Source organism: Mustela lutreola, chromosome 1 (assembly GCF_030435805.1).
Source record: "Mustela lutreola isolate mMusLut2 chromosome 1, mMusLut2.pri, whole genome shotgun sequence".
NCBI classification, from domain to species: domain Eukaryota; kingdom Metazoa; phylum Chordata; class Mammalia; order Carnivora; family Mustelidae; genus Mustela; species Mustela lutreola.
Genome location: NC_081290.1, coordinates 213913607 through 213926884, shown reverse-complemented (window position 1 = coordinate 213926884; position 13278 = coordinate 213913607). Strand labels below are relative to the sequence as shown.

General features: G+C 45.4%; 1 protein-coding gene across 3 annotated transcripts in view; it reads left to right on the top strand.

Annotated features, from left to right (window-relative positions):
* Positions 1 to 13278, top strand: part of FAT3 (FAT atypical cadherin 3) — a 662765-nt gene that overhangs the window by 590366 nt on the left and 59121 nt on the right. For all 3 annotated transcript variants that reach the window (XM_059186764.1, XM_059186755.1, XM_059186746.1), the window contains exon 14: positions 10690 to 11079. In XM_059186764.1, coding sequence (XP_059042747.1) covers positions 10690 to 11079 — 390 coding nt within the window. The remainder of the gene's footprint in view (positions 1 to 10689; positions 11080 to 13278) is intronic.

Sequence of the window (13278 nt, the reverse complement as noted above, 5' to 3'; positions counted from 1 at the left end):
CACTCCTGGGTGCCATGAGGTTCGGTAACAGCTTCTGAGCTTCTCCGTGGGTCAGTTCTGATCCAGCATGCAGGGATTCAGAGTATGGATTTACAGGAGTGCTGGTGTCTTGGGGAATTTCCACCTACTGCTGGGCATTTTGTGCAGACACTACGGACCCCCTATACCCCCACTTTTCCTGCCTCTTCAGGGTATGTTGAGGCGCAGTGGAGTGTGCTCGTCAGCTTTGCGTCACCATACTCACTATCATTTCACCTGTGAAGCCTCCTTGACAGGCCCCATGATGTTGTCCGTCACCTGTGGGGAGCTCCTTAAATAACTTCTCACAGATTACAAAAAGCTCCCCACTCGGACAGCCTCTTCCTCCTACTCCTCTAGTCTTCCTTCTCTCTCAGCAGATTCATCCATTCACTTATTCCCAGCTTTCCATTTACTCTAGCTCTGTTTATCATAGCTATGGTAATTTGCTAGTGGTTCTGAAAATAGACAGCTTTAGCTTCTGCCCTTCTAAACCTCTCATTTAACAGTACTGAGCCCTTTGCCCTTCTGCGAGCACCCAGTATCATCATTCTTGACTTCAGGTGTGTGCGCGTCACCGAAATGCCCCTTCTTCTCAACACTTTTCCACTTTGGTACTCCTGACAACTCCTATCTTTCCTTCATGACTCAACTGAGTTGTTTTCCTCCCTTGGAAATGTCTATTGGCCGTCCCTCTCCAACAATCAACTAAATCCATGATTGTCTCCTGACAGATGGGAGACATTGAGGGGCTGTGATTCTTCTGTGCACTTCTAGTGTCTACCCTTGGCAGGAGTTCTATGAGGATTTATTGGATGGAAGTGATTTATTGGAGCGATGAATGATTGATCCGGTGGTCATACATAACGACCCTCTTCGGAAACATTTTTAGTATTATCACATAGAACATAGAAGTTCTAAGTTCTGTGTTTGCATAGAACATAGAAGTTCTATGCACCAATAAAGTCAGAGTTTCAAGTACTTTGATGAATTCATTTACCCACACTTGACTCTCCTGGGCTTAGGAAAGTGCCAAGCCATAGATGGTTGAGAGGGTTTATTTCTAGATGAATTGCAGCTTTTGAGGTATCATGGAAGGTAGTGTCGCTCACCAGCGGGGCTGGCTATATGGGACTGCAGCCTTTGCATATAGTCCTTTACTTAGAAGGACACCATGTTGGTTTATCACTCTGCTGAGGCTATGCTGAACTTTACAACTTTTTAAAAATGAGGGGCCTTGCATTTTTATCTTTCATGGAACCTCTCAATCATGTTGCCAGTGCTGCCCAGCAGAGCTGGTACTAGCCCAACTGGAGAGTCCCCAGTCTCTGTGGTATCATCAGGATCTCTCCAACCCTGACTGGGGCTCCTTCTGTCCTTTTTGACGATTTTGGGGATTCCTGACCCCAGAGTTGGTATCTCGCCTGGGGGAATGCTCCAGTGTCAGTCATCACCCAATGAAAAACTTGTAAAAGGCACTTAAAACAGAAATAATCAAGAGAGTCTATTTAAAGTCTAACTTGAAAAGTAATTGCAGTTCTATGGACCTCTTAATGGCAACTGTCTTTTATTTTCTATCATCTGAATGCCTATTTTAAAGACATAAAAAAGTGGTCAGTTTGAGCTCTTTTGCTATAATGGGATTTTATTTGCCTTCCACAAACAATGAGAGGAGATTTGAGGGTAACCATTTTCTACTACTTACAAAATAGTTCAAAACAGTGTATCACTTAAAATAACTCAATAATGAAACCTTGACCAAAAAACATTTTCTAAGTAAAGTCAGTGTGTTTAGGAGCACAAGAAAAAAAAAAATGGGGAATGGAAATACCCAGAAAAAGAATGCTTATCCAATATATAGATATCCTTTTCTACAAGTACTTCAAATGACATGTATGTTGAGAACTGAACTGGCCTGGAAAATAACTCTGAAATTTGACTGTTTTCCAAAATTTCCAAAATTGGTAGTAAATTTTCCATACATAATTATTATAATAGTCCTTTTACTTGCTAGAAACATGATCTGTGTCCACTATAAAACCTAGAAAGATAGGCAAAAGGAAAAATAAGTCAATTCTAACCACTGTTAGGGTTTGGGTGAAGTATCTTCCACCTTTTTTCTTTACAAAAATGGACCCCAAAACTAGATATGATTTTGTAACCTCCTCTTTTCACGGGCTCAGAAACATAGTTCTGTGTCGCTCTATATTCTTTCACGCTTTTGTGTGATTGTGTATGTAGTATTCTGTGATATGAATGTACTGTAACTTATTCAGCCAGTCCTCATTCTTGGACAATTGGGTAGTTGCCAATTTTATTAACAAATGCAAATATCCATTTGGCAATAGTTTCTGTATATATGTGTGAACGTTTTGTGTACATCTTTAAAAATTTTATTTATTTATTTATTTATTTTAGAGAGAGAGGTTGTGTGTGTGTGCACATGAGCAAGTACAAGGGAGGGGCAGAGGGAGAGAGAAAGAGACAGAGAACCTCAAGCAGACTCAGCTCCCCACTGAGTGTGGAGCCCGACGCAGGGCTTGACCCTCAGATCCAAGAGTTGGATGCTTAATCAGCTGAGCCACCCAGTACATTTTTAATATCAAATATTCGCAACTTCTCTCTGATGCAGCCATTTGGGACTCTTCTGTTCTTCAACACACACACTTTCCAGTGTGTGCCGTGTGCTTCCCGCCTCCCTGTGCTGTGTTAGCTCATATTCCTGCTTTGGTCCCCCACTTGCTCCTTCTGTAATTCAGCGTTCCTTGCTTTCTGGCTGTGTGCGGGGCCCTAGACTCAGCACGGAGATACAGAAATCACAAGACACAGTCCCTTTGCCTAAAAGCTACATTAATCAAGTGGGAGAGAGGACATAACTGATGATACTGTAAAAATCCTGTTAAGGGAGCACAGAGAAAGAAGTAACTGGGGAACTGAAGGAAGCTGTCCCGAGGAAACCTTACAGAGAGCGTGCAGAATGTTGATCAGAGAAGGAGGGGAAGAGAGTGGTCTGAGTAAATGGACAAGCATGAGCAGAGGCCTGGAAGGGTAAGTGTGCATGGAGTCTTTATAAAAGCCAGGGGAGGCAGCACACAGTGGAAGGGGCAAGAGGTAACACTCATAGGGTGGACTGGGACTGGAGGGCAGAGGATTGGAAAGCCGTCCTCAAACGTCTCCACTCTGACTATAAGAAGTGAGCAGTCAGGAAGGCTGGGTGTCTTAGTCGGTTAAGCATCTGCCTTTGGCTCAGATCATGATCCCAGGACCCTGTGATCGAGTCCCGCATCAGGCTCCCTGCTCAATGGGAGCCTGTCTCTCCCTCTCCTCCCTGCTTATGCTCTCCTTCGCAATCTCTCTCTCTCCCTCTCAAATAAGTAAATAAAATCTGTAAATTAAAAAAATAAAAAAAAAAGGAAGAAGAAAAAAAAAGAGGAAGTGAGCAGTCAGTGACTATCTTGAGCCGCTGAGGCAAAACTGGATGGAGAGTTTTAAGCGCTGACCTCTGGTTAAGTTTGGCCACGAGGGGAAAGCCTCTGAGGTAGTTAGCCATCAGGAGTCTCTGGCTACAGTCTAAGTGAGACTAGAGAGGAGCTTCACCTGGCGGCGAGACCTGGCCACAGACCATCAAGAGATGTCTCCAAGACAGAATCAAAAGAACCTGCCATTCCAATTCAGAGGTGAGAAGGACACTGAGGGAAGGCATGCAGGAAAATCTAAACCCTCTAGTTTATTTTATTTTTTTAAAGATTTTATTTATTTATTTGACACACAAAAAAAGATCACAAGTAGGCAGAGAGGCAGGTAGAGAAAGGAGGAAGCAGGCTCCCTGCTGAGTGGGGAGCCCAATTCGGGGCTTAATCCGAGGACCCTAGGATCATGACCTGAGCTGAAGGCAGAGGCTTTTTTTTTTTTTTTTTAAGATTTTATTTATTTATTTGACAGAGAGAGATCACAAGTAGGCAGAGAGGCAGGCAGAGAGAGAGAGAGAGAGAGAAGGAAGCAGACTCCCTGCCGAGCAGAGAACCCGATGCGGGACTCGATCCCAGGACCCTGAGATCATGACCTGAGCCGAAGGCAGCGGCTTAACCCACTGAGCCACCCAGGCGCCACCATAAACCCTCTAGTTTAAATAATTCCTCATCAATTGTTAAACTCCTAGGTTTAGAGACGGTGTCCTTTGGGCTCCCCTCCCCTCAGAGCTGTACCCAGACTAGTCAAACAGGTGGCACTTGGCAAAACCTGATGAAATGCAAGGGTCATGTCCAATGTCTGCTGTGAGAAAGACAGAACCCTTGCCCCTGTCAGAAGTAACTACTGTCTTTTAGGGATAAGGCCGTCAAAAAAGAATGCAATGACGTACTCAAGAGCCAAAGCTTTGTCTATCATTTTTCTTCAAGGGATAATCCTTCTAGCTTAAATAAGAGCGTGCCTTAGTCACCAAGTCTGGGCCATAAAGACTGTGAAAACTCAATATACTTGTGGGATTTCTGGCACTGATGAATAGGCATTAATGAGAGCCGGAAAAGTGCTGGTTCAAAACCAATGTATTAGACTGCCGGCAGTGTGGGATTGGGGGACTGACCAAAATGGAACATGAAGGAACTGTCAGGGGTGATTGAAATGTTCTAGATGCCAATGAGAGCCACGGTTCCATGGGGGTATACATTTGTTAGAATTTATGGCTGGACACTTAAAATGTGTTCCTGTGGCAATACACTAATTATGATGCCTCAGGATAACAATAAAGTTGATGAAAAAAAAATAAGTGATGAGAACCAAAATTTAGAAGGTTACTAGAGTCTGATTGTTGAGATTATTTCAGATCATTTCTTCCCCAGATAGCTATTCCATTGGAATTCAAATTCTTTTATTAAAAGCCAGTCTAGGGGTGCCTGGGTGGCTCAGTTGTTAAGCGTCTGCCTTCTGCTCACGTCATGATCCCGGGGTCCTGGGATGGAGACCCGCATCTGGCTCCCTGCTCAGCTGGAAGCCTGCTTCTCCCTCTCCCCCTCCCCCTGCTTGTATTCCCTCTCTCATTGTGTGTGTCTCTCTCTGTCAAATAAATAAATAGCATCTTTTTTAAAAAGCCAATTTATAAGAATTGAGCAGAGCCCCCATTTTTACTGGGCTTCCTAAAGACCAGATGCTGTGCATTTTGCTGGGGGTAAGCATGTCACAGATAAAGGTCCTGATAGAGTCATAACTGCCTCCGACCGAAAACCCCAAAGCAAGCATGACAGGGCTCTTGCAGTTTCCTTAAGCTTAGAGAGCTTGATGTTAGAAGGGAGGGCAGAAAACATTTTTTCCACGTTATAACAATCTCAATGTACCTGCTGCGTCGCCATTCAGATTCAGTGCTGATTCTAACACCTTTAACAATCTCAAACATAAAGGTGAGTTCTTCTGACACTGGGTTAGATCCCTGGGAATGATCCTACAGTGAGCTTTCTTTCTCACTGAAGTGATAAAACCTTGCTCGAAGCCGTATATGTGAACTCTGAACCCTTAACTGAGTGGTAAGAATGGCTGTGCTAAGTTTTCTTCCCATCCAGGATATTCCAGTAGCTCATCATGATGAGGTTTACTTTGTACTTCAGTGATGAAGCCTACGTATGCCCATGCCTGCAACTTAATGAGCACTTTGAGAGTGGGGGATGATCTTTTGGAAATATAAACGAAACTCGCTCTCTTGGTTTAATCTGGACATGAAGCACGGTCTAGAAGGTCGTTCTGGGCCTCAACTGACCTGGGCTCTGTCACTTTAAAAATGAAGAGACCTGAGACCCAGGGAAGAAGTTAAGTGACCTGTCCAAGTACGCTTGGGTAGTTTGGGCAAACCATGGGCCAGAGGCAAGATCTCCTTCCAGAACTGGACCACTTTATCTGAAAGCATTCACAACTTTGACTTTTATGTGCTGTTCCATGCCCAAAAGATCTATCATTCCATTTGGCTGAGTTGAGAGGAACCTAACCGTCATTTAGAAACCTTCCAAGGAAGGGAATATAGATGCCCTTGGCCACCCCTACACCCGACCCCCCCGACACACACACAGTCTCACAGCATTCCCAAACTTGGAATTTTTAGAGGTTCTTTCTTCCCTCCAAGCCCACTCCACAAAATGCCACTGCCTCTGACTTCCTTTGAGCAAATCGGGATTTTAATCACTCTCTTTTTACTTGATTTTTATCCTCTGAAGACCTGCCTGCTCCGTTTGCCACAGTTAAGGCGAAGAAACTTCACTTACAGTGAAAGGCGTGCTTCTCTCAGTAGCCTGTCATTTCAGCATTTTGAGAAGCTAAGTAGCTCCGTCCTCATTAAATTAGGCTCAAATTGGAGAAGAGAATTACATACTTAAAAACACAGACACAAAATGATGGATTAATGTTATACCTTAATATAATACATGGTGTCATGTAGTAAGAGCATTAGGCCAATTAGCAAGCAAGTTTTCTACTCGGGTTCATCTTTTCTGCTGGGGAACATAGCAAAGGGATGGTGATTTGAAGGATGGCATTTATCCTACGCCCTTGGGTAGAAAGTTACCTCTTCAGCGACATGACCTTCATTCATTTAGCAAAGATAGCTCCCATCACATGGTAACACAGCAAAGATCCAAGTACTGCACCTCCAAATTGGCATTTACCCATCTGACTTTATTTCTAGAAATCATCGAAATCCATTGCAGTTGGGTCCAAATGGGAATTTTAAAATATTCCAAAAATATATTCTGCTCATTTCTTGAGAGCTACCAAATCATAAGTGATACCATTAAGCAGGTTTGTTGGTTTGAGGTGTTTTTTTTCCCCTCCCCCTTTTCTGGTCTCGCTTCCGTATCAGTCTGATTGGGAACAGAAAGGAGAAGGAAACAATAAATCTCCCAGTTTGTCCTGGTGTGAATGCCCAAGGTACTGTCAGAAGCAAAATGTATGGGAAGTGGGGGGGAGTTTGGGTCAGCAGCTTGGTGGGGGTGGGGGTGGGGGGAGGGAAAGGGATGGCTTTCTGCTGTGGTAAAGCAGAAAAAAACCCGTCACTGAATTTAAATGAACAGAATCTGCCTGGAGGGGAGCCGTGGTCTTTGTGTGCTGATTAATGTCAGCCTTGTAAACGGAGCTCCAACAACACGGCTCTCTGGCTAGCCCGCTGAGCAGGATGCTCAGAGAACACAGCATCTCCTGCTTGAGGATGGGAGCAAAGCCCGGCTCCTCTGAAAAGGCTGGAAGAGAAAGCGGCAGACGGGGAACATACGTGATAATTTTAATTAGATTTTAGCTGTCTGTCCCAGTGAAGGAAACCCAAGGCAGCCATGAGAGGCACCTTCCCTTCAGGCCCTGCTGCCACAGCCGGGTGTGGCTCCAACCCCTTCCTCTCCTCACTCAGCTCGTCCTGAGCGCCTCTGCTGTCAGAACAGCAAGTCACAAATTCCCTTCTTCTGGACGATCTCCAGGCCTGAAGGGGCATCGTGTCTGGGAGCAGATCTCTGGAAATCCTCAAGGGGCTTTGCCTAGGCAACCCAGGACTTTGTCCCTTGTGCTTACCTAAAAATGTTAGTGGCCAGGGGCAAATCCGTCAGTCCTTGGTCTGTGCCTCAGAGAAGTGGGTCTTGTAGTTGTGAGCAGATGCTCAGATGAAAGACCCTGCGTGAACTTCCTGCTCCATCTCATCATTGGTAAGAGCCGTTGGTCTTCCAGATGCTGGGCATGGAAGTCAGATCCATAGGCCGCGTGTGGGATTTGAAAAGCCGTGTGGTATATTTGTGTCCATCGCCGATGTGTTTCCATAAATCTGTGCTTGTGATTTTGAAAAGTTTCCTGAGAGCAGCTAATCAGTCCAGGCCACCTCTGGGTCACATAACCAGCTCTGACACCCAGGCAGCACTCTTGGAACACTGGGTATATTCACCCCCAGAATCGCTGAAGAATTTAAACTTGGAGCCACCCCGCAAAGGGTCAGAAAACATCCCTGAAACCTCTGCTCTGGGGCTTTATGTCAAGGGGCAGCAAGGGAAGAGGAAAGCCTTCTTGTTTTTAACCCCCGCACCAATAAAATCAGAAGTTGATGTTTATATATCACAGGGTAGTTGTTTTGAAAGAGAAATAAAAGTAAATGATGAAACTTTGGGGAAAAATGGACTCTCTGGAATGGAACCAAGAACAAGCTCTCTCAGTGTTGACCTTTTGGTGAAAGCCACATACTGCAATTTATGTCATTCCCTCTAGATATATGATTTTATTGGTTTGCTGGGAATTTTGGCTTAAGGGAAATCACACATTGTGAGGGGGAAGTAAAGTGTTTAACTCTTATTACTGCCAAATGCCTGACCCCATGGTAAGGTGTTATAGTGGAAAACAACACAGACGGAGGCCCTCCCCTCTAAAAGCTTACATTCTAGGAGTCCATGATTCGCAAGAGACATTTTCAGTTGGCCATTCTAGCTAAAGACCCTTGATTCATGGCTGTCTTCATTAAGAGCATTTAGAATCAAGGGGCGCCTGGGTGGTTTAGATGGTTAAGCATCTGTCACCATCTCAGGTCATGATCTCTAGGTCCTGGGATCGAACACATGTCTGACCCCCAGCTCAGCAGGGAGTCTGCATCTCCCTCTCCCGCTGCCTCTCCCCTGCTTGTGTTCTCTGTGTGTGTCTCTCTCTCTTAAATGAATAAATTCTTAAAAATCTTTTTAAAAAAGCATTTAGGATCAAAATAATGCTTTTTCAGCCTACAAAGTCATTACATTTTGCCTCTTACAAATCTTCACACCTGCTGAATTTGGGGTGCATAAACTATTTTGAAATGCTAAAGTCCTCTGATGAAAAGAGTTAAATCGGTCTCCAGAACCAGAACTCAATCAGATCATCATTCACTAATTTGTTGGTTGTTGGTAGACATGTCCTGGCTGATAAGTTCTAGCTTTTGTGTATATTAAGGTAAAATGATATTTTGGTTAAGTAAGCACCTTCCTTTAAATCACAGAGCTTGAGGTCACCTTCTGAGCAGGTATTCTCCCTTCTTTGATGGAGTGCTCCAGGCTCCCTGGCCACTGGATTTCTTTTTTCTCTTTACATCCCCTTATGGCCTCACCCATTCTCATGGCTCTGCACAGCACCTGAATGCTGGCAGCCGCCCATTCATAGCTCGCGTGGACCTCTGCTCTGATCTCCAGCCTCCTGTGCTAGCTCCCTACTTGAGTCTCCACTTATGTATAAGATGCCCATCTCGAATTTAATCTGTCCAAAATGGGGCTCCCATGGGGCGCCTGGGTGGCTCAGTGGGTTAAAGCCTCTGCCTTCGGCTCAGGTCATGATCCCAGGGTCCTGGGATTGAGCCCTACATCAGGCTCTCTGCTCAGCAGGGAGCCTACTTCCTCCTTTCTCTCTGCCTGCCTCTCTGCCTACTTGTGATCTCTCTCTGTCAAATAAATAAATAAAATCTTTAAAAAAAAAAAATGGAGCTCCTGGCCTGTCGTCCTCATCCTCCTGCCATCCCCTCTGACCCTGCCGATGGCAGCTCCCTCTTTTCAGCTGCTCAGGCCCAAACCTGAGTCATCCCAGGATCTTCTCTTCCTCTCACACCCTGTATCCTGCCAGCCCCACCATCAGAAATCAGCCTTATCACCTACGTGTTCAGAACAGGCTGGCACCGACCAGTTCTCATCATCTGAGAGGCCTGAGCGAGCTGCCGCTGTCACATGCCTGAGCTCCCGTGGAAGTCGACCAGCTGTCTCGGCTGGTTCGCTCGCTCGCTGCTTGTCCTGCTCTTTGCACCCAGCAGCCTGAGTGATCCTGTTAAAATCTGAGTCCCATGTCATGACCTCCCACCTCAGAGACTCAGCTGGCTTCCCACCTCAGCACCACAACCCCACGCTTTCTGCTCCCCAGCCTGCTCTCACCCAGAAACCATCTTCTACTCCTTTCTTCCTGACTGTGTCACATGGGCCTTCTGGACGGTGCCTTCAAACACACCAAAGGGGCTTCCACATCTGCCCTCGTGGGTCCCTCTGCCTGCCCTCTTCCCTACCCTACCAACAACTGTGCTGTTCACTCCTTCCCCTCCTTTGGGTGTTCATTCAAATGTCAAGGCCTTCCGTGACCACCTTGTTTAAAGTGACCACCCTTCCCTCCACCTCACACACACTCTCTCACTGCAGTATTCCCATCACCCCTTACGGCTTTATTTTTCCTTCTTTTTACTCCCTAACATACCATTTATTTTGCTCTTTATTGCTTGTTAATTTCTTATTTACTCCCACTAAGTGTAATAATTTCCTCAAGAAATGTTTGACTCTTGTCCATTGCTAAAATCCCTAGCACCTAGAATAGTGCCTGATCAATTCCACACACACACATGTGTTGATGGAATGGATGAATTTGTATTTCTCTTTCTGTGGCACATCGTTACCCGTATATCTATTGACATCTTGGACTTTTTCTTTAAAAATATGTGGGCTTCTTTAATATGTGAAGAATACAGGACTACTTACATTTCTTGCCAATATTTTACATTTCCTTACCATTTAATTTAATTGTATATTTTTAAAACTTTTGTAGGACCACAGCTGTTGGTTTCTGTCAGTACAGATCTTTGAGCAGCCCCCTAAGTCAGCACAGCCATAAAATTCTAGTGCAGAGCGTCAAGCCATGCTCTTGTCACTAACCTTCTCATGTCTCCCGCAGGCATCAACAGGAAGGTGGTGTACTCCCTGGCGGACTCTGCCAACGGGTTCTTCTCCATCGACAGCTCATCGGGCATCATCATCCTGGAGCAGCCGCTGGACCGAGAGCAGCAGCCCTCCTACAATATCAGCGTCCAGGCCACCGACCAGAGCCCCGGCCAGGCTCTGTCCTCTCTTGCCACGGTCACCATCACCGTCCTGGACATTAACGACAACCCGCCTGTGTTCGAGAGGAGGGACTACCTGGTCAGTGTGCCTGAGGACACCTCCCCGGGCACCCAAGTGCTTGCTGTTTTTGCCACCAGCAAAGATATCGGCACGAATGCTGAGATTACGTATCTCATACGGTCTGGGAATGAGCAAGGGCGATTTCGAATCAACCCCAAGACAGGTGGGTACAGGCCAACCTGCTCAGAACTCTCAGCTTCAGTATATCCTGCTTCTCTTAGCCTTCTAACTGAACTTTGGGTGGACTCTTTTTCCTCCTCCTCCCTCCCTCCCACTAGAAGCACATCTTCTCATGGCTGGGCCTGCGTGCTGATGTGAGGGGTCCTTCTGGTACCTGCTTCTGGGGATGCCCACTGCCAAGTGTTAAACCCCTAGCTGTGGGCTCATTCAGCAAACACTTGACCTCTAGGTGGGCTCTAGTAATGTCTCGGAGGAGGAAGGCTCGGGATTAACAATGTTGCTCATAGATGGGGGACAGGAAGTAGTATTTGCATACCAAGCATAAGGGTTTGTTTCTTTCCCTGTCTTTTCTGTTTTTGCTTTGTTTCATTTTTTGTTGTTTTACCTGGATCATTGTGTTTATGTGTGTGCAAGTGCTCCTAGAATCTAGGAGCGCTTTTCCCCGTCCACGCTCAGGCTTCCACTCTCTGGTCACCCACCCAAGCAGATGCTGAAAAGTGGTGTGTGTGTGCACGGTGACACGCAGACCTCATCAGCTCAGCACCCTGGTCAGATGGAACCCGCCCTGTGCTGGAGTCCCGCCCCCTACTCCCAGTCAGAAGACTCCCAGGCCTCGTGCTTTGCAAACTCAGGGACGGTGCCTCATCACCTAGGGAAAACATGTCTAGAAAGAAATCAAGAGAACAAAAAGAGGACACTAGGGCTTTCTTTTTATTAGGGAGTTAACTATTGGGGGCACTTAGGACCATAAAGATAGTAATTCAAGAAACAAGTTTGGGTATTCCTTGAAGAGTAAATATAACTTTCCACTATGTATTTATAATGTTTGTATCAATGTTTTCAAAGCACTTTCATAGATACTCTCATTTGCCTACCTATTCCCCTATAAATAATCTTAGTCAAGGCAGGCCCATTTTTCAGGTAAGAAAGGTAAGTCTCTCCCACTTTCCGTCCGTTGGACACAAGGAAAATGTACTTGTTGAGCAAGGTGGCAAAGGTGGCAAAAATTCTCCTTTGAATAATTCAGTTAACATGAACAGGAAACTATCATAATTAGCAACATTTACTTAACATAGTGAATACGCCAGATTCCTATTAAATTGTTAGTTATTTCTCTCCTTTCCCATGCGAGGAAAACAGAGCTTCGAAGAGGTTAAGTAAGTTCTCCAGCGCCTACTGGGAGTCAGTGGGGGAGCCACGATTTGAGCCCAGATCTTCCTGATTCTGGAATACACATTCTCACTCCATTAGGCCCTACTCTGCTGGGTGGGGGTGGTGCAAAAAAGGGAAGGAGATACAATCCCTGCCATCAGGTTTAGGAAATATTGGTGGAAAGAATTGTTTTTGCTTTGTTTCATTTTTTGATATTGATGGAAGAATTGCATTAGCAGCTTCTCCCAGCAGTAACTCTGTTTATTATGGTCCCTACTTCAAATTAAAATGTATGGGATTTCCCTCATTTAAATATGTGTTAGACTTGGTCTGTCTAGTTGCGGTCATTGTATATGAACACCATGGGGAAATGGTTAAGTGCTGTTTAAGTTTGGCACTGGACAACAAGCCTGGAATACAAAACAAAGCACTAAGAGTGGTAACTGCTGAGAAAACTTAATTATGGGGGAAAAGAGGCTCTTGTTATAGGTATGACTTTGTTTCTCACCTTAAATAGAAGGGCAAGTTTAGCAGCTAGGGAAGGTGATGGTTTGGAGATGTGAATGGATGTGACTTACTGATCTTGGTCCTAATGATTGTTTTCCAGTAGGCAGAGAGGTGAATGCCCTTGAGAACAGCTCTGCAGGCAGGACTGTGACCAGTTTCCAGTTGCGGAATGCAGGATTGGGTCACCTCACCAGAAGGGGATATAGTGGGAGGGAGAGGCACTCTCAGAGCCCCTCCAAGGGGTGGCACCTCGCCAGGGACTTTCACCTGTTCTACTGGCTTAATTTGAATTGCACTATGATATGGACACCATGTCCTGTAGTTGTGGACACTAAACTCACATTTACTGTTTGACTGCTAATCCCAGGTATTTACTTTTCTTTAGGTCACTGTACCTTGAGCTGTCTGAGCTCTTTGTCCTCTTTGTGCTGTAATAGCTTTAGATAAGCACATCATAACTTGGCACAGCACGTTAGTGGTTAATTGAATTCAGCGAAGTCTGTGGCGGGGTGGGGGGGTCATG